Here is a 22,746-nt window from a genome sequence, read left to right as displayed (position 1 = left end):
TACATTGTATGTCCTGTGCAAACATACACAGCAACACCCAGCAGTGCTTCCCTACGCTGTGAGCAACTCTCTGGCGTCTTCCAGTCTACTTTATTCTTTTCTATACCATTTATTGAAAAAGATGTTGATCACCATCCACCAAAGGACTGCAACCTATAATTTGAAAGACACTGATTCAGGGCACACAGTCAAGAGCAGAAGGTATAAAAGTGGTCTCAGATCTGATCTGATGTTGTGGTCTGGCTCATAAACCTGCATCAGATTTTAAACGTTTCCTGCCTTACAATGAGGTGATTTTAGGGGAGGGGGCGGGAGGAGGAGTGGGAGCAAGGCCCACGAAGCGGCAGAACATGGCAAATGAGAACGTGCTGAGCTTGTGCTTTGCAAATCATCTTGGGGTTGCTGGGAACACAGGAAGACCAGGCAGTAAACTGCTCTGAAAACTCCCTCCGAACCAAAGCTAATCGTTGGTCATTCCAGTCACAGCTACTGATGTGGCTGACTTCTGTGCCACAGCAGATGGACCTTGGGGTGGGGTGGGGCCCTTACCTCACAGTGCCGGCAGCACCAAAGCCTTGTCTCCTGGGGGTGTCAGGGCCCCCCTCAAGATCTGTATCCTCTCCTCACAAACAAGTCTGCTTTCCGGGGAGTGAGAGTGGGAGTTCTGGGTGTCGGAAAGTACCAGACGATGTGGAACAAGGTCGGGGCCCTTCCACCTGATGTGGTGGGTGAGGTACACACGGAAATGGGTAGAGGGCCAAGCTGTCTTGTCTCTACCAAAAAGCCACGAGGTTACAGCTGACAGTTCTGGAGGCGACCCCAGGGTCACTGCCATCCTGCCACGCTCCTCTGTCACGCAGAGTCCCTATCTGGCCAATAACATGATACCTCGGGGGTGGGGGGGTTTCGGAGGAATTTGCTTCAGCTAATCCCAGCTAGGTGGGATCCTGGGGGCTTGTGGGAGCACACTGTTCTAGCTGGTCCGGATGGTAGAGGGTTCGGTGAAGCAGGGTGCGTGCAGCCGGGAGGTCGTCAGGATCTGAGGGCAAGAAAGGGGCTAGTGAGAGGCCCCGGGTTTCCTGGCACTGGGCTATCCAGGTGCCAGAGGCCTGCAGCCCTGTGGGCACTCACCCACGCCCAGCTCCTCCAGCAGGCTCTGGTACTCTGGCTCCGCCTCCAGGAGTTTGAGCAGGTTGGTGGACTCCATCCGCTCCAGCTGCACCTCCCAGTACACATAGATCTTCTGGTTGAACGTGACATACACGAGGCAGGGGCTGTTGCGGCCCTCTTTGCAGGCATACAGGCCTGGAGGCGTGGGTGGGGGGACAAAGGTCGAGGTGTTTCAGTCCCAGGGGTGGGAGGTCAGAACACAGAGTCAGCGATTCTGACCCTCCCACAGAAATAAGCAGAAAACTAAAGGCCCTCTTTTTATTTCTGCTCAGCTGGGAAATAAATAAAATAGTAAAATCTGAGCCCATCCCAGATAGGGAAGAATCATAATAACAAAAGCCAGCCAGAAGAGTAGAACAGGCTGACCCACTGAAATACACTGCTGAGGGGAGCAGCGGGAGGTCAGGAGCGGTCTGCTGAGCCACGTGGGTCAGCTCCCTGGCCGGGGATAGAAATCGCTGCAGATATCTTCATAGTGCTGAGACTTAATCCCTGTGCCACCAGGGAAGCCCATAAAAGTAAACTTAAAGTTCAGATGGAGACAGCTCACTTTTACTTCTTTTTTAAGATATAATAATGGCAATCCAGTCCCCACCCATGATCCCATAATGAAGAGCTAGAGAACTCATTGGCGTATGGAGACTCCCGTGAGGGCCGCCAGAGCGGCAATGAGAGGCAGATGAGGTCAGAGGGCGGGACAGGGCCCCACCTGCACAGAAGGCGCGAATATTCTCATCCACTTGGAAGCGGACGACCGTGCGGTTGTGGTCGATGATGTACGTCTGTCCGTCCCAAGCACAGGCCACTACCTCCTCATGCCCGTTACCCTGAAAAAGGGCAGAGAGGATGCAGGGGAGCAAGATCTAGGACCAGCGGTGGATTTGGCTCTGGGAGCCAAGCAGCCGGCCAGGAAAGAAAACCACCATGTGTTTCTTATCAAACTTCTCCCCCACACCAGGCACCAATGGAGGGAGACAAACGAGCGACCTCACTAATGCTCACAACAGCCCCCGAAGCAGAAAACATCACTCCCAGTTTTATACCGAGGAAAGTACAGCTCAGGGAAACAAAGTCACTCTCCAGGACACTCAGCAGGGAGGCTGCAGGAGCAGGACTCGGCCCTGGCCTGGACGGCAGAGCGCGCTGGCTCTGCACAGCGCACCCAGGGGCCCAGCCTTGGTAAAGGCAGACCAGATAACGACGTGGGCGGTGGGACTTGGAGCCCCTTCTGGATCCTAAAGCGACTGGTTTCTCTGCGGAGGGCTGCCTGCTGCCGTAAGGTGCCAGAATGAGAGGTTTCTCAGCAGAGGGCGGTGGTAAGCCCCAGTAAGCCCCAGGGAGTCAGGGGTGACAATCTCACTTCAGGTAGAATTAGACTAGTCAAGGAGACTTCGGGCAGAGGCAGAGGGGAGGGAGAAGGGTCTGACTTAAAGCTCTTATCTCTGTGTGAAGATAAGAACACGCCCCCACCCCCAGGCTTTCCACCCACCGTGACATCCAGTTTCTCTAGGGCGAAAAGTTGGTGATCCACCTGCACCGACCACAGCAGCTTGTCTGCGTCCTCCATCAGCTTGAGTGTCCCTGCAGGTGCAGACGCAGGTGGGGCAGCTGGGCAGGACCCCCGAACGAGCCCCATGGGCACACAATCTCCCTCCAGGGATGGCCCAGGGATGACCTGGGGTACTCACCATCCAGGGTGCAGAGGGCAAAGAGGCCGGAGCCACCCCGGTCGGCGCTCTGGCCTGTGGAGGGACAGAAGGACCAGCAGGAGACACTGAAGGGGAGCTGAGATTAGGGCATGAGGGGGTGGCCAAGGGCAGGACCCTGCGCCCCTCTCCCATGAATGCACGTCAGCCCTCAGCTCCCTCTCAGGCCGCCCCACCTTCGCCTCGTTTGATGTTGCCCACGAGGTGAGTGGAGACATTCTTGTTGTGGATGCGGCCGGAGGTCTGGTGCAGCACGACGTCTCGGGCAGCTGGGCCCTCCCTGCAGCAGGAGGGTCAAGCGGGGACACAGGGACTCAGTCCCCGGGAATTTCGCAGGCCCATCTATAAGAGTTTCCAAGGTGTGAACCAGCTTGGAAACCTATTGCCGCCCCTGTCCAGCCCACGGAGCAAACAAGAAAGAGGAAGGAACTGCCCATTAGAATCTGGGAACCTCTTCCAGATGCTACAAGGTGAAAGCCCAGGGTTCCCCAAATCATCTTTCATAGGACAAAGATTGTGCCTGGACCCAGCCACAACGTTGCCAGCCACAAGTCCATTCACAGCTTTGTGTATCTCGCTTCCATGCACCCACACCATCCACAGGCTGCACCGCTTACCTACTGCCCTCTGGGGTATCCTCAGAGGTAGGGGGGTGCCCAGGGTCCTTGTTCCAGGTACACAGTAAGATTGCGTATGCACAGCCTGGCTGAGATACCATCAGTTCAGGAACACCCAGGGGCCCTGGAGTCACTGACAGACTGTCCACCTACACCAGAAAAGGGTGCTTTAAACAGTGGGGTTCTTCAGAGAACAAGGGAGACTTGGGGTCTTCCAGGTTTTGAAGGTAGAGGTCACAGGGCTCTTGCCTGGTGCCACCCTCTCGACAGAGACCATCAGCTTCCGCCTGAGCATGCCATGACTGAGGTCCCTACCCCAACACAGACGCCATCCCCTACACCTGAGATGAGCCACCTCACTAATGCTCACCACAGCCCCCTGAAGCAGAAAACATCAGCCCCAGTTTTATACCAGGGAAAGTGCAGCTCAGGGAAACAAAGTCACACCCAAGGACACTCAGCGGGGAGGCTGCAGGAGCAGGACTCACCCCAGGCCCGTCCTGGCTGACGCCAGAGCTTTGGGCCGCGCAGAGTGCACAGTGGCTCTGCACAGCAGACCCAGGGCACCAGCCTTGGTAAAGGCAGACCAGTAACAGACGTGGGTGTTGGGGTGACTAACTCACTTCTAGGCCAGACAAGTGACTTGTTTCGCACCTTATTCGTAGCCCTGTTTTCTGCCCTCAGTGCCTGTTAGTGGCGCTCTCCCCCATGGCCTCAGTTCTCAAGGAGGCCACTGTTCCCTCCTCCCACCCTGCACCCTGGCCCGCAGCTTGCCCCTCGGGGGGCCTTTCTCCTGCTCCCCGCGCTCCCTGGGTCCACACTCGGCCTCTCACCTGGCCCTCCAGCATCCACTTCTTGAGAGAGACCAGCTGGCCTGTGGGGTGCTCTGTGCTCTCTCCCAGGTCTTCCCAGCGGAAAGCACGCACCACACGGTCTGTGTAACCCACCAGCAGCTCGCAGCGCCCGTCTCCATCTGTGGGTCCAGAAAACAAGGCGCGTATGGAGCCAAGTGAGGAACCCCACAGCCCTCCCCGTGCCTCTGCTAACTCCACCGGTCAGGCTTCTCTCTGGCCGACTTCCCCCCCGCTGTGCCCGACCTGCGGGTCCTTCCTTGTGCCTGCCACTCTCTCCCGGCATGCAGAGGCCGCAGGTGCCATCACTTCTCCCCTGTGCTACTTCTCACAGCTCCCCAAGACATCAGCTCCAATCCGTAGAGCACATCCCTTGCCACCTTCAATTCTGAGCAGGTGTCAGCTACTCCAAGGGCTTCCCTGCGGAGGCCACTGAGAACTGCTCCCCTGTCTAGACACCCTCCCCCCCATTTCTGTGACTGACTGTCCCCGGGGCACTTAGGCTTCTAAAACATCGCTTAATTTTCTTACAATGTTTATATTGCATTTCCTGCCATGTTCTAGTGAAGAGCCAAGAGGGCAGAGCTTTTGGTCTGTTTTATTCACTGCTGCTATCCCAGGGCTAGAATGCTGACTGGCTTAGAATGGGATCGCAGCAACTAGACATGAAATGAGTAAGAGCTCAGGAACTCAACACTGCATGCATAACAAATGCACAAAGGAACACTGGCCACCCTCCCCTCGAGCGGTGCTCCGTTACCCACTGACCCACAGACCCACGTCCCTGCCAGCCAAGGCAGCGGTGCCCACCGATGTCGCTGATCAGCATGGCCTTGGTGTTGGCGGGCACGTGCTGCTTGAAGATCAGCCGCTGCTCCTCTCCCACGGGTGGTTCATGGTGCCCAGAGGCATCCGGGGCTTTGGTGGGTGTGAGGTCACACAAGTGAAACCAGCCTTCAGCGCTCACTGCCACCACCAGGTTCTGGGAGAGACGGGCACGGGCGAGATGGCAGGGGCAGGGAGGCCTGGGCACAAGCCCGGGAAGAGCACAGACGTCGGGAATGAAGCGACGTCTACCTGCGGATGGGGGCTGAGCTCCACTGGGCCCCAGGACCTAAGCTCTCACCTTTCCTTTATTGCAGACATCTCCAACCCCGACGCAAGTCAACTGCAAAAGAAGAAAGGAGGGCTCAGGGGGACTCTGCGAGGCCACCCGTCCTCTGCTGTCTGTGAGGCGAGAAGGGGCGGCTCCCTCCTCAGCTGCCTGCCGTCACCTGCCCTGCCCTGACAGCAGCACGTGGCCACCACTGTGCTGTAGGTGGGCTGAGCCAGCCACGTGAAGACCTAAGTAGTTAGGACAACGTGGGCTCAACGAAGCCAAACGAAAACTACATCGTAGAGTCAGACTATCCTATTTTCAGACTTAGTCAAACCACAGGTCCTATTTTCTACTGCACTTCATAAGATCAGACAAACCTGGGCAGTTTCCAAAACTGACTTTCCATGAAGTCATTCTACACATTAAATTACAAAGAAGCCTACCGTGTGCACACGGACATGTTTGTGTGTATGCGTCATGCGGGTCTGTGTGTGATGTGTCTGGTGTATGTGTTTGTGTCTGTCTGTCTGTATATTGTTTGTGTGTGTGAGTGGGTGTGTGCCCGTGTGTGGAACAGATAGGACAGCACCGTTTGGTGGCTTCTCTCTCTGAATCAAATGAATGAACTTGTGACTCACAAATCAGGACACTTGGTGAACTCCAGTGTGGGGTACACCCTTCATAGTCCTTGGACAGAGGGACCCCGCCATGCCCCCCTGAGATCCAGGGAGCTGAATACTGACCATTCCCTGGCAGGAACAGGTGAACCAGGGCCGACTGTCATCATTCTTATACACGGACAGCTTTCCATTGGTGTCGCCCACCACCAGCTCGTTCAACTTCAAACGGAGAGAGAAGAGGGTGTTAGCTGGGGCCTTCCTGTTCCCTTCTGCCCATCCTGGGAAGTCACAAGGCCTCAACTTGAATCTTCAATTTTTTAGAAAATCTTTGGGAAGCAACACAATCATAGCTCCCCAGGCCAGTGAGTGTCAGGGCCCGGGGGCCTTAGAGCACTAGGGTAGTACAGTCTAAACCCACCCTGCGAGAGCCTGCCATCTGAGCGGCCCAGCGCCCCGCATGCCTGCCTTTCGGCTCATCTAATTTGTCCATCACAAATGGGTTGAAAATAACTTTCGGAGAATGTAATGTCAGACCTCATATTTAATCCAGAGCCAAATAATAAACAGTGTTAGCCCCCCCGGGGGGGTGTCCTCCCTCCTCTAGCTGCACACATAGAGGGATGGAGGTCCCCAGGGGACAGCAAGAAGGGGTAACAGGGTGTCAGCCTCCCTGCACTGTGCCTCTGGTGCCCCCAAGTGGCAGCCAAGTTCTCAAGAGGAGAGGCTCCCTGCATGGAGCATGCCATTTCCCAAGAGACTTAATTCTGAAGGTCACAAAGACAAAACAGATCAACAGAAGGAAAAGCTAGAAATGAAGTGAGACTTACTAATAATGATGAACTTCATTTGCATCTGAGAATTACTGTAAGTTATGTGAGTTTTGGGGGGAATATTAAAACATAAAGCAAGTTAATTTAGGGATCCCCTGGTGGTGCAAGGGGTTAAAATGCAGCACTAGGAAGCTGTTCTCAGCCACTGCAGCACCAGATGGATCCCCCACCAAGGAGCTGACCCACATGGCACAGCAGACCTCTCCTGCTCGCCCTCAGCAGTGTATTTCAGTGGATCCATCTTTTCTGTTCCCCACTCTGTTTCTGGTGAATCCTCTCACCCCCCGCCCCCCACACACACCTCTGGCTTGTTCCCCAGTTCTTATATGCATACATAAATAAAATAGATTCTTTAAAAAATGCAATGAGGGTGAAGGGTCACCAAATGAGGTATACTTTGATTATTCATGTACCTGTGACTACTTTAAAAAATCTAGTTAGTGGGCCCTCCCTGGTGGCGCAGCAGGTTAAAGCACAGCACTGAGAATCTGAAGCCACTTCCGCATGAATAGGATTCCCGCCTGCCACGGAGGTGACCACAAGGTGCAGCAGACCTCTCCTGACCCGCCCGCTGCTCCCCTCAGCATGTACTTTGTCGATCTGCCTGTTCTGCTCCCCACTCTGTCCCTGGTGAATTCTCTCACCCTCCGCATCTCTAGTCTGTCCCCCAGGTCTGTAAGAATAAATAAATCTTAAAAAAAAAAAAGTTAAAAAAAAAATCTAGTTAGTGAATGAAAACTAACCACTGTTAAAGTTATAAAACTGCAAAACATAACACCAAAACCAAACAAACAAGGATAACAGAGTATCTGCCTCATAAGGTTGTCAAAGAGCTGGAGAAGCTCTTTTAAAGGGGAAAAGCTTTCAGGACACTGATTGCATAGATGAATAATGATGCCAGGGAGTTTTCTGCCTCTGGTTCAACACCTCCGAGACTAGGGCACTTAGCTCTTTATATTATTATGTTTTATATTGTATTACTCCACAAATGCCATAGCCCATAGCAGATCCTTGGCGTTTACTTAACAGACAAAAGATTATTAATTTAAAAGTTTTATTTATTTAAGCAACAGAACTGGGGTGCACGCCAGAAGTGCAGGGATGGTGAGAGGATTCACCAGAGGCAGAGTGGGGAACAGAACAGATGGATCCACTGAAATACACTGCTGAGGTGAGCAGCGGGTGGGTCAGGAGAAGTTTGCCATGCTATGTGGGTCACCTCCGGGGCTGGGAATCGAACTTGCACTGAAGTGGCTGTTGCGCCACCAGGGAGGGCCACAAAAAATATTTAAAAGACAAAAAAATCAGAATGAAAGAGGATGCCCAGACAGCCCTGCAGTTTTTCAGGTTCAGCTGGACAACCTGTTTGGGGTATAAAGATAAATGCCACAGACTGCTTTCTGAGAAGTACCTCACAATTTAACAGGAATAAAATCATAAAACAATGTGGCAAGTGCAGTGAGTGAACAGATGGGACTCAGCCAGGCAGAGAGAGGTGATGGCTGGTGGCCTGGAAGGGGACATTTCCTTTGCTACCCAGCTACTTCTCTGTGGTGGGTCCTGGCCCCGCCTTTGAAAGTCACTCGTGATACTACAGGTCACAAGCTGGAGACTGCTCCATGGGTCAAAAATGCTAAAGGAGGTGACATCTTGCTGAGACCTGCTTCTATAGGTTTTCTGTCCTGGTGGTAGCAAGGTTTAGGTCTAGGGTGGGATTTGAGTTAGTCCTAGAGGGTGTGTATTCTATTCCTGGCTTCACCCTCTGACTTATTAGCAGGAAACAAATCCATTTCCAAGAAGTTTAGGCTAATGATTCGCTAGAATAAAATAAATCTACCTTCTGCCCCAAACCTCCAAATGCAGGCCTTGGGAACCAATAAAACAATTTCTATCCACAAGTATGTACCATACTTGGTCACTCACCAGCTATTGCAATGTGTCCTTCTTTCAATTATATATACAAGTAACAAAAAACAGCCCTTCAAATCACTCTTGTACACAAAGTCATATTTGCTTTTCATAACAAGCCTCCTTTCTTCAACAAGCCTTTATGGAGTGCCTACTATGAGCCAGCACATTCAAAGTTTTGGGGACACAACAGCGAAAAAAAGAAACAAAAAGTCTATCCTCATGGAGCTTATAATAATGTAGCTTCAACTTGAGTTAAAGAAGCTAGTATAATGTACCTACTTGCAGAACTGAGTGTGTAACACTGCAACTCACTTGGAAAAGTACAATTTCCCCAAACGCTGTTGTTAATAAAGTTATGGAGATTAAAAGAAGCATTTCCTCCTTTTAAACAAAGAAGGCAAACAGATAAAATGAAAAACAATGCACATTAAAGTCACTTTGGTAATTTACTACTTAAAGATGCCTCCCTTGATTTTCTCATAAAATTGTACTGCAGGGATAGGAAGAAATGTGAAACTCCAGAAAACATAATACAAGTTTATGAGAATAACTTTTCCAGCCTAGAGGGGCTGTAGCCAAAGGAGGCCTCATAAAAATACTTTCTCCCTCACAGCACAAAGGGCACTGGGGGAGGGTATTTCGGCATTTGTTTTTTTCCAAGGGAAAAGAGAGCACAGAACAGGGAAGCGGTGAGGATGAGAACCAGGAAAGCAGAGTAGAAAGATGGGACAGGGGGTGCCAGGGCAGGGCGATAAGGTGCTTTGCCTTAAACACTGAAATAAAGCCATGCACGGAAAGATGGCGTCTGGAAGAAAAGAGCTTCTCAGCCTTGAGCATCCTTCATGCCCCACCACCCCAGAGCCCTCTCCATATTTTATTTATTTTTAAAAGATTTATTGATGCATACAGAACTGGGGTACAGGTCAGAGGGGCAGGAGTGGAGAGAGCATTCACCAGAGACAGAGTGAGGGGCAGAACAGGCCGATTGACAAAGTACACTGCTGAGTGGAGCAGCAAACAGGTCAGGAGAGGTCTGCCTCGCCATGTGGTCACCTCCGGGCCGGGGATCGAACTCATGCTGAAGTGGCTTTGGGTTCTTAGTGCAGTGCTCTAATCCACTCAGCCACTAGGGAGAGCCCTCTCCATATTTTCATCAATGCACTTCATTACACTTTGTTACTTCTGTGACTTGTCACCCAACCTCATCAGGAACTACCTGAGGGCGGAGACTATCGTGTTCATTTTGGAAGTCCCAAAATGTAAGCGTCCTCGGCGCCTATCAGCACTTCAGTCACGCTGACAACGTTGGCACTTCCAGAGGGTTCACTGCATGCCGCGCATTTCTCTACCTGCTTTACCAGTGCAGGTCCATTTGGACGAGAAAATGAATAACGGCAGCGGAAGAAAAGGTAAACGGCGTTTTTTCCCTGGCACTTCAACGCAGGTGTAGCGCTTTGAGACTACCAGGTGTCTGTCAGGTAGAGCAGACACACATTAAGATGGGGGTGGTGAGGGCATCTGGCCCCGGCCGAGGAGCACAAGCCCAGTTTGCCCGTCGGGAGGCGAGGCGGGGAAGTTCTGCGATTTATTTTTTGCGCAAAACCGGTTTTGAGGTTTTGAAAGGTAAAGTGATTTGAGAGGGGACGCCCCTGGAGGAGGGTGAACCGCAGAAGCGGTTAATCGAGAAATCCGGCCACCAGGGTTCACTAGACTCCTACTGTGAACAAGTTACTGAACTTGGGAGCCGTTCATTTATTCCCTAAGAGAATATCAGACCAAGGCATTGACTAATTCGGTCACGACACGCAGGGATCAAGCGCGCTTTCGTCGGCTCCCCCACTCCCCTCCCCGTGGGCCACCCACCCCGTCCCGCCGCCACCTCCACTGCGCATGCTCGCCGCGCACGCCGCGGGCGGCCACCCGCCCTCCCCCCGGCCCCGCCCCGGCGCAGCGCCGTCCCGGGCCGCGTCTCTCGCAGTGCGCATGCACTGACCGTATCGTTATCCACGTCTCCAAGACAGATTCCGTGCGGGAAGAGGCTCCCGCTGAACTCCAGGGCCACGCGCTGCACGTAGCTGACCGATCTCATGGCACTTCCAAGGGCCGAGGGACCGGGGAGCCCGCCAGGTGTCCCCCGAGCCCCTCCCGCCGGCCGCCCGAGCGGAAGGCCACCCAAAGCGGAAAGTGATGTCACCGCCAGAGCGTCCAATCCCGGCCTCCTTCTCTTAACCTTAGCGAGGAGGCGGGGCCTCGGGGCCCGGGGCGGGCTTACCAGCTCCTGAAGTGAGTGACAGGGGCGTGGACCACTCGTATTTCCAGAGGGCTGGGGCGCAAAGGTAGACTAACCCTGGCCCCGCCTATCGGTTCCCTTGGCAATGGGACTCTCTAGCTCTCGACCTAATAACCTTGACCTCTTCCTGTAGGCCACCTCTGAGACTCGTAGTAATCATAACTGACCGTTGTGTGATTTGCAACAGTTTAAAAAAACTGCCCGTTAGGAGTCGTGAAAACAATGTGGTGAAGTGAAGCAACATTAGACAAATACCCAAAGTAGAATAGAAAATACCAGAAAAAATAGATTTTTTAATCAATTGGGCTTTGTGGTCAATAGTTTGAAAATCACTTGCCGCAGAGCACATTTCACGTGTATTATTTCATGTAAGTAGCATAATAACGCTATGAACTTTTATTATCTGAGATTTTTTTTTTGAACGAGGAAAATAGTTTGGGTAAGATTAAGGAACAAAGTGGAAAACAGAAGAGGTGGGTGGGATTCAAATCCCAAATCCCAGATCCTTTCTTTTACTACCATAGTTCCTAGCCTCAGGCTAGAGGTCTGAGTTGCTGAGACTGGGATCTGCTCAGTCTCCTTGAGCCCCATTTCACTCCCTCCCTAGCCTAAAGCTCTTGCCTCCCTCTCAGTGGCCTTACTCTGTCACATAAATGGGACTGACTCACCCACCATGGCTGGGCTTCACGTTGAATCGAGTCCAATCGTCTTCGGGTGCCTGATTAGTCAGGGCATAGAAGTATGATTTATGGCATCCTGCAGGTGCACAATGCATTTTTAGCGGTAGGTCTGCAGGCTGGGCTCTTTCTCTTAATGACCTTTCAGGGATCAACATTGTAAAAACACAGGTATCTATCTTGCCTAGGGAGGTTGAGCCTGGACTGGTCTTTACAAGTCTGAACATAATGGGAGAAGGCCCTGCAGTACAGGGCCTCTTTGCTTGGGTGTAGGAAAGTGGGGTGGCAGGCCTTTTCCTAGGTGTCCCAATGGATCTGACAGAGGAAAAGGAACAGCACAGCAGAACAACAAACAGCAGGCCTCCTGGGCAAATACCTCAGATACACTAGTTTCTGTTCCCAGTGGTGTACTGTGGGGTTGGCCAGGTTTATTCAAAGGCTCTGGGTCACACAGAGCTACCTGACGCTTTAAATACTGTTCTCACGGAGAAAAGTGTGTCATCTCACCCAGCTCCACCACGTCTCCGTTCTCTCAAAGACTAAGCTTCAGATTAGGTTTTAAGGGATGGGAATACGATACTTAAAAAATATGTTTAAGTGGAAAGTCAAATAGTTTTGAATGGCTTCCTTTCACTATTTCTTCAGGAGATGACAGTCACCCTGCTTCTGTCACTGAGTGCCTAACCCAGTTCTCTGAAATCATGTCCTGACCCAACACTCCACAATGCCGTAGTCTTGTCTTCCTCAGCACTTGGGTTCTTGTTCTTGACTTTAATGTGTCAAAGGGTGACTTTCTTGTGTTGTTAGCCATGAAGATAATGTATCATCATGACTTGGGAGATCATACATTCTGGCTTTTTTTAGGAGAGCCAAGTTAAGAAAAGGAGGGAAAATGTCTCTGCATTGACTACCTCCATACCTGTCCCCACCTTGCATCAGTTACTTTAAGTGTATGGAATGTTGTTGCAACCCATGATGTGCAACACAGGATGAGGCTGTTCAGAACCATGCTGCACACCCGACTCCACAAGAACCTGTTCTTGGCCCTGGCACTTAGTGTGGTTGGTGGGTCTCTATTGGCACCCCCTAGAACCTGCCTCAAGCCATGCACCCTTTCAGCATGGGTTTTGACTTGCTCCTCAGAACTGCCTAACTAGGTCATCTGCAGGTTAGATGGCATGGATATAGCTGTGTGGGTGGGGATCCTTTCCAACCCAGCCCAACAATAGCATCAATAGAAACCTGCAATAAGAAGAGGTGGGGAGGAGGAGTGTTAAGTGGAATGGTTCCTAGGGAGTCTTTTTCCACATCTTGAGAGTCTACAATGCCCTGCCCGAATTCTGTTTGCCTAGGATGCCCAGGTAGGACACAGGACCTTTAAAACTCTTTCCACACACAAGGTTCACAGCTACTCAGCATCCTGCAGGCAGGACTGAGGGCTTCCTCATGGTTCAGTTCCTCACTCCCTCCCCTCTTCAATTCCCAGTACACCTTAACCTACTCAAGCTTCTGTAAGCCAGGAAGTACAGAAACATGGTTCTCAGAAGCGCTTGACTGGGACCTTGGCAGAACAGTGGTGTGCACAATCAGCTCAAATAGTGGGGGTGCTCAGAACTCTATTGAGTCCCACCCCTGGGATTTGGCCCTATCAGAACCACTGCTCTGGGACCTGTCAGGGTTAAAACTGAAGTACTTGTCACATGTGGAAATGGTCTTACAACACAGGGATGATGAGAACCCTTCAAACTAGAATTGATGGTTGCCCAACATTTCAAGTGGGTTAGATGCCACTGAACTGTTCACTGGAGGATGCTTAGTTTTGTGACATGAATTCCTCTTTCGTCAAAGAGGGGTACCATTTTCAAATGGTGGGAGGAGCCTGGAGCTCTGAGGAACACACATTGAGGGTGGGGGACAGAGTATGGCTGGACCTCTAGTCAGGAACTCTTCTAACTGCATGAAGGCGTTGCTTTTTTGGGACCTTTCCTCGTTAGCACCTTTGTGAATCACTCTTACACTGCCTCACAGATGAGTGTACTTAGGGTTATTTACTGCACACCAATATGTTCTGATTCTTGGATTGTGTAACTGAGGACAATTAATACACCCAAGTCATCTAAGGCTGGTGACTGGAAAACTACAGCCGTCAGGGCCCTCCCTGGTGGCGCAGTGGGTTAAAACACAGCACTAAGCAGCTAAAGCCACCTCCCCATGAGTTCAATCCCTGCTCCGGAGGTGACCCACATGGCGCGGCAGACCTCTCTGACCTGCCCGCTGCTCCCCTCAGCAGTGTACTTCATCAGTTGACCTGTTCTGCTCCTCACTCTGTCTCTGGTGAATCCTCACTGCCCCTGTACCTCTGGCCTGCACCCCAGTTCTGTATGCATAAATAAATCTTTAAAAAAAACCTACAGCTGTCAAATCAGTAGTGGTAATTTGCTGAGAGGAAGTTTATCCGACTTTTACATTGGCCTGACACAGTGCTGTCCCTGGCCTACATCATTCTGATCGAAGGGCCACTAGGCTGAGGTGTTCTGCATCAGGAAGGGAAGAACAGCACTAAGACAGGTGGGGGTGAAAAGTCCTAAAAAATGTATTTTCCCATCTTGCTTAGAATTGTTTCCCCAGTTGGTATGAAATACTGGCCTATACCCCAGTTCTTGTATGCATAAAGCTTAAAAAAAAAATACACAGCTCACACCCAGCCAGCAATTACTGAGGGGGTGTAGCCAGTAGAGACAAACACATTCATACTGGTAAGGCAGGCTGGGCCAGGCCTCCAGGGCTTTGTGGGTCACAAGTGACTGGAAAGGCTGAAGCAGGTAGACTGGGAAGCGGGGCTGCGTGGACCACATCTCAGTGAGGCCGAGAGCCCAAGGCAGAGCCCACTGTGGTGGAGGAGGGAGGGAGTACCTGAGATACAATTTATGCACTTCTTGTTCCTATCAGCACTGACTCAAGGCAGGTCATTTTAATTCTTCCAGAGACCACTGGCTGCTATTAGCTTCCTCTCTCCACATGGAAAGCTGTGTTGGGGAGGAAGGTGCAGCTAACTGGGAATTAACGTGATCACTGACCCAGACAGGAATAGGTGGTGGGTTTATTTTGAACCTCACAGCCACTTTAATGAGACACCCTCACAAGACACTTTAATGTTACATAAACCCAGGCTCGTCCAGCCCCAGGCTTCCACACCAGCTCTTGGCTGGATGCCGCCCTTCCCTTAATTGTGTAAAAGGTGCCGGGCAGGGAACAACACTCGGTACTCTACCCTAAGAAACCAAGAAAGTCGAGCAGACGAATCTCACCGGCAGTGTCTGAGGCATCCTTTCCTCTTCCTAAACGTGAGGGAAGAAAACCACCAGGCTCCTGGGGCGGGGGTGCCGCAGAGGGCCGAGGCCCGAGGGCTGTCCACCGGGCGCCCCCGTGAGTGGCGCCACCATGTGCGTGTCAGCATGAAGGTCTCCCGGGGCGAGACAGCGACTCCCTCAACCTCACCCTTGTGCATAGTCCCTACCACACCCACCCTCTGAAGACCCCACAGAAAGGGCTGCTTGACACCCAGATTATTGTTTCCACTTTATTGCTCAAGCATGGAACTTGAGGCTGACCTGGACCTTCGGCGACATGAAAGAGGAGGCTGAGGGAGTGGGGACACAACCCGGCTGAGAAAGGAAACTAACAGGGAGAAGGTGGAAAGAGGGTGCAGGGGTCACCAGGATACCAGAAGACGGCCACACCACCGGGGGTGAGGACGGGCAGAGGCGGGCAGTGTTTCCTACACCCCTAGCACCCACACAGAGGCCACGCGAGGAGAGGGGCTGGGAGGAGGCAGGGGTGAGGGAAGCGGCTGCCCAGGAGGCGCCCTCTCCACCCTGGCTGCACGTCAGACCCGCGGCCCTACCACTCGTCCCCTTCGACCACTGCAACATGGACACAGCGAACAGAGGAAGCAAAATAAATTAACATTCTGATGAGTGTGTGTATGTGGGTGGACATTCGATCGACACATGTAATGGGGGAGGGGAAGAGGGGGTGACACCATCTAAAATGATCCCCCACCTCAGTCCCCCAGCCTACTCCTTTCCCCCCTTCCCCCAAAGCCACCATTCAACCAGATAGAAAAATAAAGGTCTAATTCGCTCAAAATTCTTCAATTTTTACAAAACTAACAGGGTGGAGCAGGGTAGGGTGGGGAGCGGGGAGGCAGGCAGGCAGCCTCGGGAGGGCCCGGAGAGAAGCTACGCTTCCGCTTCCACCTGAGACTGGCTCCCCGCCAGGGGCTTCGGCTCCTTCATCTCGGCGTCAGCAAGGCGGTCTCCGGCAGCTACTGTAGCCTTGGCCTGTGAGGACAGGGACGGAGGAGGTGAGTTCCATTCTCACCGGTCCAATCCCGCTGACCGGAAAGGTCACCTTTCCTCCGGGTCCTCATACCACCTAGCACACCAGCACCGCCCGTGTTCACAAACACTCATCCCCGCAAGTGAAAACCGCAGGCGTTCACCGCCAGCGTTATGCGGACGCAGCAATGTCCCTCCAGATGCCCTGGAGAGACGCACGTGGTTGCAGACACAGACGAAGGGATGAAGAACTCAGCACTGCGGTGCTGTTCCCAACCCAACTTGCCCGACGTGGGAAGTGACCCCACCTGTGGCCGAGGGCACTTCACGCGTGACTAGTTCAAACCTACCTGTCTCGAGTGTAGAATACACTGGATTTTAAAGTCAGTCTGAGAGGAATATGCCGAGGGCAGCTCTGACAGAGCGGGAAAGCCCTTTTCTATGCTGATGTAAAAAAAGCGCAGCAGAAAGGAACAGAGCATGTTGCCTGTCATTAGGGCAGAGGGAGAAAACCTGTCTGCTTGTGTCATATATAGAATACACTGAAATGACACAAGCCTGAATTATCAGCTGCTTCTCAGTAGAGACTAAATGTTCTTTTGTGTAGTTTCAATTTTAACTATGGTAACGCGGTAGCTGTTCAAATGTAGGTTTTACACACACAGATATGTGTTTAAAAAGACAGAGAATGCAATTTGGGATGCACCCTCACAGGAGCTAACTCCCGACCTTCAGGCCTGCCGGGACGCTTCCAGTCCCAAGCAGAATCCTGCTGGGAGTTTCCTGTGTTAACAGACAGGCTGGTGCTCCCGGGACCAGGACCCTACATGGTTACCAGGAGCGGCGGGTCACCAGCAGCGAAGTGTCCACACTAGTGGGATTGTCTACCCAGCAGCCCCCTCTGACTCCTCACCTTGCTTTCCTCCTCAGCCAGCCTCTCAAACATGTTGGCATACAGCTTCTTCTCCCGGGCAAGCTGCTTGCGGATCCGCTGCTGGCAAACAGCCAGCTGGGCCTTGGCGGCTTTGTTGTTGGGGTAGAGCTGCAGGACCTTCTGGAAGTCAGCTCTTGCCAAGTCAAAGTCACTCACTGCCAGGTAGGCCTCTCCCCTGCGGAAAAGGCCCTTCTCATTGTTGCTGTCCAGTTCCAGAGCCTAAGGATGCAGGAGGAAGTAACAGTGAGACCTCACCAGTGCTCACTGGCCAAGACTGGGTCCCACAGGTACCGTCTGCAAGGTGAGGCAGAGTGGAAGCAGCTGTTTCCACTCTAGAAAGAGTAAGTCTGGGCCACCAAACAGAAAGAAGCAAGGTCTAGGGAAGAACACTATTGCGTTCACGAGGCAGTTTCAAGCCTGGATCCTTTAAGTAGATGGCAAGGGCCTGTGGTGACATTGACATTCTCTTTAGGAAAAAACATGCACATAAAAGAAGCTAAGAACCAGGGGAGAGAAAACTCAGAAGTGGTCTTCTCCTGTGTGGCCTTCTGCAGCCATGTCAACGCCCTCCCAGTCAAAGCCTAGGTACTTGCTTCTCACATCCTGGCCTTTCATCTCAGAGTTGCCCCTGGCACACCCTGCCACCCTTCCCCTAGTCACAGAAGACAAGTTTCAGACATGCCCAGAGCTCACCAACGCTGCCCAAAAATGCTGCCCTCTCTAGGGGGCCCTCACCTTGTTACAGCTCTCGATAGCAGCCGAGAAGGCCTGCAGTTTCAGATGACACATGGCCAGGTTGAGGTGGGAGGCCAGCCGGAGGGACTGTGCCTTCTGTGCATCCTCCTTAGACAAACTCGACTCATATTCCAGCCAGGACACAATCTTCTTGTACTGAAGTAGCGCTTGCTTATACTTGCCTTCCTAGAACGGGAGGGAGGCTCAGGCGCCTGCACCATTTCAGCAGCACTAGGCTGTCCTGCTGTAGCCATCAGTGTTCCTGGGGCCTCACAGAAGCCCCCTGTACCCCCGTGACAGACCACCTAGCTTAGATATGCCAGATGAAGACTAAAGGTGTCAATCTGTCCATGACCTGGCAGAAAATGGCCTCAGTCTGGGGGGCGGGGCGCCCAGAGCAATCCTCCTGCGGCACGGCTCTGGCTCACCTTGAAGTACACAGTGCCCCGCTCTTTCACCATGGTGCTCTGCTCCAGCTTCTCCTCTGCATTCATCTCCCATGACTCCTTGGCCTGCCACATCCCAAGGGAGAAACAAAGCTGTCAGCTACCCAAGTGTCCCCTGCAAGATGGGACCTGATCTTTAGCACAGAGACCGTGAACAGACTCACCTTATCAAAATTCTTGAGGTGTATTTCGTATTTCAGCTCAGCCTGTGGTGGGATTTGGAACTTTTCCTTCCCAAAATTGCCAAAAGCATAACTGTGGGGGCAGAAAAGCTCTCGGTCAGCCCCGCAGCACTCGCCTGCTCCATGCTGAAACTACATCCTCTGGCCTTTCCTGGATGGCCCTCCAGCCCAAGCCCCATTCTTCCCTCGGCTCCCAGACCATCTTCTGGGAAATAGCTCCCTGTTCCCTTTGAGACTTGGTTAAAACATTTCTTGTTTGGCAAAGTCTCCCTTGGTCTTTTTCACTTTGATCTCGTAGCATCTTAACACGTCCCTGTAATACCTCATGCGACACACTGGCATGATTACTGATGTAAATGGTCTGAGTCACTGGAAGGAACGAACAATGGCTCTGAATACCCAGGAATTTCCAGTACCGTGTCTGACACAGAAGAGTGTCTCAATAAGTCAACAGTGATTAAAAGAATGAATGGGAGATGGAAATCTCGATGCTGGTAGAGAAGGGATTCTCTAACAGCCATGACTAGAAAGGTCAGGCTTTGATCCAAGGACCCAACTACGGTACAATGAGCGCGCGTAACGGCACGTGTTTGCTGTGCCCAGAGGCACGGTGAGCAATCCCGAGCACACGGTCTGAGGACGTCTGTGGGAGTAGTGAGCAACCAGCATGGCAAAGACTCGCATAGACGGCTCTACAACGCACTGCACGTGTTTGTGTCTGACTCCCCTTTACCCACCTGCTCTACCAAGTGCCTTGCTCCTACCTGGGCTTGAGGTACACAATGGACTGTTCTCCTTTCTCCATGCGCTGAATGACTTTCTCCAGCCCACAAGGCAGATCCAGACTCTCCCCCTCGCCAATCTCAAAGCGGAGCTCCCGCCGGTCAAAGATCTGATCTTTGTAGTACCCTTCCAGTGCGACTGGCATGAAAGAGGGCAGTGCACCAGGGGTGTGAGTGGGCAGGTGGCTGAGGAGGTCTCTCTGTCTTCCTCATCCCCGCCCCTCATCAATTCCTGCCCCCTAGGATGCCCTCCGGGAGATCTCAGACAGAGAGGTATGAAGAGGGCATAGCCCAACCTCACTCTGTAGACAAGAGGAAAGTCAGAGAAAGGATGTGATGTGACACAGCCAAAGTCAAAGCCACCCAAGAGCTAAGTATCAGAGCCCAAACGCAAAACTCACCCTCCACCATAGCGCCATCATTGGGCCTGGCATAGCCTTCACCCTTAACCCGTATTCTCCGGATGATTCCACCATCTTCCTCATCTGTCAGATCCTCGCCCTTGAACTCAAACAACTCCACCTACAGAACAAGACACAGGTGACACAACTCCTTTCCCACTACCTCATCACGAGTGACCAGAGAGCAGGCTTTGACCTAAGGAGATAGCTCTGCTGTAACCACACTGCTACATACAGTGGAGAGATCACAGACACTTGTGCTAAGTTCTTGGAAGCTGCCCTAGACTCTCAACTTTGCTAGAAACGGGGAGGCCATATGAACCTGAGTTAACTCCAGAAGATCAACCTATTCCTCCTAGTAAGAACACGTTCCAGACAACCCCAAGCAACTGCCTGCCTTCAAAGCCCAAGGCACTGGGCATCAGGAATGACATGCCCCCTCAGCATGCTGCGGGAACCCACTTACTGGGTCTTGACATTTTCAGACCGAACCCTGCAAGTTCCACTTCCTTCACTTTCTTCACCTCCCTGACCCGTGGGAGAGGCTTCTCCTCCTCTCTTCTGGCCTTTAGAGTACAAATATTCCACGCTGTCACTTATAACTATGCAGAGGTTCTGAGTTAAAATTACAATCACTCTTCTGCCTGGGCGCTGAGCTTGAGATGAACATGCCTCAACCCTTACACAGCTTTCAGTCAGAAGAGGGATGGCTCATGGCCACCTCTTCCCACCTGAAAACCCCTCTGGGCCACTCTCTTGCTAACAGCAAGCTAAGTGCACAGCAGAACCACCGGCCTGCTACATTTCACTTCCTCCCCTAGAGCCAGGCCCTTAGCCTTGGCTACATTGTCTCCAAGCGGCAGGAAGGGCTGGAGAGCAGCCAGACCCTCGGTAGAGACCAGGCCTGGCTCGCTGCCCCAAGCTCTGCGGCGGACGCGCACCTCAAACACAAGTGTAGCGTTGGGGGGGATCTTCGGAGGGCTGCCTGCTGAGCCGTAGGCGTATTCTGGTTTGCAGGTGATGTGGCACACTTCTCCCACCTTCATGGTTGCTACAGCAATGTCCCAAGCTTTGATGACCTCCCCTGTGGACACAGAAAACAAACAGGTCCTCCTTGGCAGGGAGCTGGCAGTGGCCCTAAAAAGGCCCACGGGGAAGCTGGACATGGGGTCAGGAAGGTAGGAAACCTGGCTACAGTTAAGTCCTGTCAGTCAAGTCTCAGAACTTAGCAAATCAATCCATCAAGCAACTCTGGGACAGAGGAACAAAGCAGCCACTCCTGGAAAGGAAGTGAGGCACTTAAAAGGGATCACAGAAAGCAGATACATCAGAAGAAAAAAAAGAGAAACAGGCTGTAGTAAACCATTCCTTCTTCTGTTTGGTGCTGAGGATATAGTTTCAGCTGTGACATCTTTCTTGAAGTCTAACCTACAACCCCCCGCTAACCATGCCTACCTTTTCCCAGATCAAAAGAGAATTTGTCTTTGGAGTCCAAACTGGAGTCAAATTTGGTGCCATCTAACAGCCAGCCAGTGTAGTGGACAAAGACTCGGTCCCCAATCATGGGCATCTCCACACCTGTGCCCTCTCGCTTGATGACCTGGGAAAAAGGTGGAGAAGGTGAGTGTATGCAGGGGTGGAGCAAAAAAGGACCCCCAAACTGCCTGCATGCCTCTGATGGGAAATTATGGACTCTTCCTTCTGTTTCCTTATAAGTGGACTCCAGGCAGGCTGATTCTCAAATGATTTTGATCTCAAGCTTAGCTGGAAGCTAAATGATCTTTTTGGAGGTTTGAAAAACAGGACCCTCCCCCCCAAAATAAGTTCAAGTTCTTCCTGCATGATCATGGATAAGCCACTTAAACTCCCTAGGTCCCTAGTGATAACCCCTTTCTCTTATTAGACGGACGAATTGGTCAAAGACTGAACAGAAGATTATTACCACCAGCAAAGGGATAAGTTGTTTTTTTTATTAAAAAGTTTATTTTTACATCATTTTGCACATTTTTTTTTTCATCTCAATTGTAATCCCCACGGGTTTCCCATCACCAAATCACCCAAAGGGATAAGTTTTTAAGTTTTTACGCTACATTTCCTCATTCTTCCCAAATGCCCACGGGCATCAGATCAAAGGTTGGCTTACAGATAAGGAGTATGAATAAGGAACCAAAAGCAGGTTACAGATGAGCACAGGGTAATCAGACCCTAACCTCGAGTCAGGACTGGTAGGCTAGTCCTTAGATCAGTATCAGGGCGGCTATTTCCCAGGACCTTCCCAGCCTGCCTCTCCTCCTAAGCACTTACACAAGGTCACTTCAGGGACCCCTTGGTGTTGTGTGGCTGCCCTGAAGGGAAAGCTTGGTGGTAAGAATGGACAGGGAGTCTAAGAGTGTAATACAGGGGAAAGAGGACAACCGGGAGATGACCCTTCCTGGAACAGCCTTGTAGAACCATGGTGCGAGAAGGGGCAGCTACATGCCCACTGAGAGAGCGGTTTGAGATTCCAGGATCTGGGGCAAAGCCAGATGCATTTCTGGAACAAGTAAGGGCTCATCCAGGTCTTTGGCTTTGCCCGGGTGATGCACACACGTGGAGCAGAGCAGTGGGAAGCCAGGATGAGAAGCAACCCTGTCTGGCAACAGTGCACGAGCCCGGTCTGGGATTTTGTCCCCCTGGGGCCCTTCTGCGCTGACCCCATAGTTGGTGTCCCTGCCCGGAGTCGAGACGCCAGTCAAGTCTTGGATTCCCTGCTCCTAACAACACGAGCTTAGTCGTTAGCTGGTCACACAAATGGAGCACTTCTTCCCGGCGGGGCACCCCGAAGCCCAACTCAAGAAGCGCCCGGTGGAGGGTTGGGGCAGAAGAAGAGCGCGATGCGCGCGGAACTACAGGTCCCGGCATGCACCGCCGCTCGGTTTTCCCGGGGCTGGGGGGAGGGGGACGGCGTGGCTGAGCGGGTGACCTAGCTCAGTCCCAGCCTTTGGAGAGGGGCTAACGAAGCCCCAGGGCCGGAGCGCCGACTCCGGCCAGCAGACTCGGGCGCCAAGTTGCACAAAGGCCTCCAGGCCAGGAAATGACTCTTAAGACCCGCTCCGCGTCCTGGCTAATGTTTAACTGTCAGGGGTGGGCGAACTCTCGCACCGCCACCGACCAAG

The 22,746-nt window shown here is 52.3% G+C and overlaps 3 protein-coding genes across 7 annotated transcripts in view; 1 reads left to right on the top strand and 2 right to left on the bottom strand.

Moving 5' to 3' along the window:
* Positions 1–71: 71 nt before the first annotated feature.
* Positions 72–10,986, bottom strand: ITFG2 (integrin alpha FG-GAP repeat containing 2). Of its 5 annotated transcripts, none has more exons than XM_012732575.1 (12): positions 10,798–10,986; positions 6,187–6,282; positions 5,471–5,512; positions 5,155–5,326; positions 4,327–4,466; positions 3,494–3,642; positions 3,053–3,156; positions 2,859–2,912; positions 2,660–2,778; positions 1,880–1,997; positions 1,132–1,305; positions 72–1,057 (listed from the first exon to the last, which is right to left on the bottom strand). In XM_012732575.1, the coding sequence occupies exons 1-12, from the start codon at positions 10,891–10,893 to the stop codon at positions 936–938; spliced, it is 1,386 nt and encodes a 461-aa protein (XP_012588029.1). In that variant the 5' UTR covers positions 10,894–10,986; the 3' UTR covers positions 72–935. The 5 variants fall into 5 exon arrangements, with proteins under 5 accessions (XP_012588029.1, XP_012588030.1, XP_012588031.1 ...); XM_012732576.1 differs by having other exon boundaries at positions 72–1,039; XM_012732577.1 differs by having other exon boundaries at positions 2,660–2,751.
* A 4,351-nt stretch (positions 10,987–15,337) lies between these two features.
* Positions 15,338–22,045, bottom strand: FKBP4 (FK506 binding protein 4, 59kDa). The gene is made up of 10 exons (XM_012732321.1): positions 22,033–22,045; positions 21,047–21,265; positions 20,533–20,675; positions 19,592–19,712; positions 19,173–19,329; positions 18,391–18,481; positions 18,209–18,292; positions 17,781–17,966; positions 17,025–17,264; positions 15,338–16,114 (listed from the first exon to the last, which is right to left on the bottom strand). Exons 1-10 carry the CDS (start codon positions 22,043–22,045, stop codon positions 16,013–16,015), a joined length of 1,356 nt encoding a protein of 451 aa, XP_012587775.1. The 3' UTR covers positions 15,338–16,012.
* LOC101633443 (maestro heat-like repeat-containing protein family member 1) overlaps positions 22,044–22,746 on the top strand; it is a 56,311-nt gene continuing 55,608 nt past the window's right edge. Inside the window, exon 1 of the mRNA XM_012732320.1 lies at positions 22,044–22,133. Within this exon, the coding sequence (XP_012587774.1) occupies positions 22,044–22,133 (90 nt within the window). The remainder of the gene's footprint in view (positions 22,134–22,746) is intronic.

The sequence above is a fragment of the Condylura cristata genome, unplaced genomic scaffold (genome assembly GCF_000260355.1).
Source record: "Condylura cristata isolate star-nosed mole 26May11 unplaced genomic scaffold, ConCri1.0 scaffold00034, whole genome shotgun sequence".
Taxonomy (NCBI): domain Eukaryota; kingdom Metazoa; phylum Chordata; class Mammalia; order Eulipotyphla; family Talpidae; genus Condylura; species Condylura cristata.
This window is presented reverse-complemented; position numbering and strand designations above follow the sequence as displayed.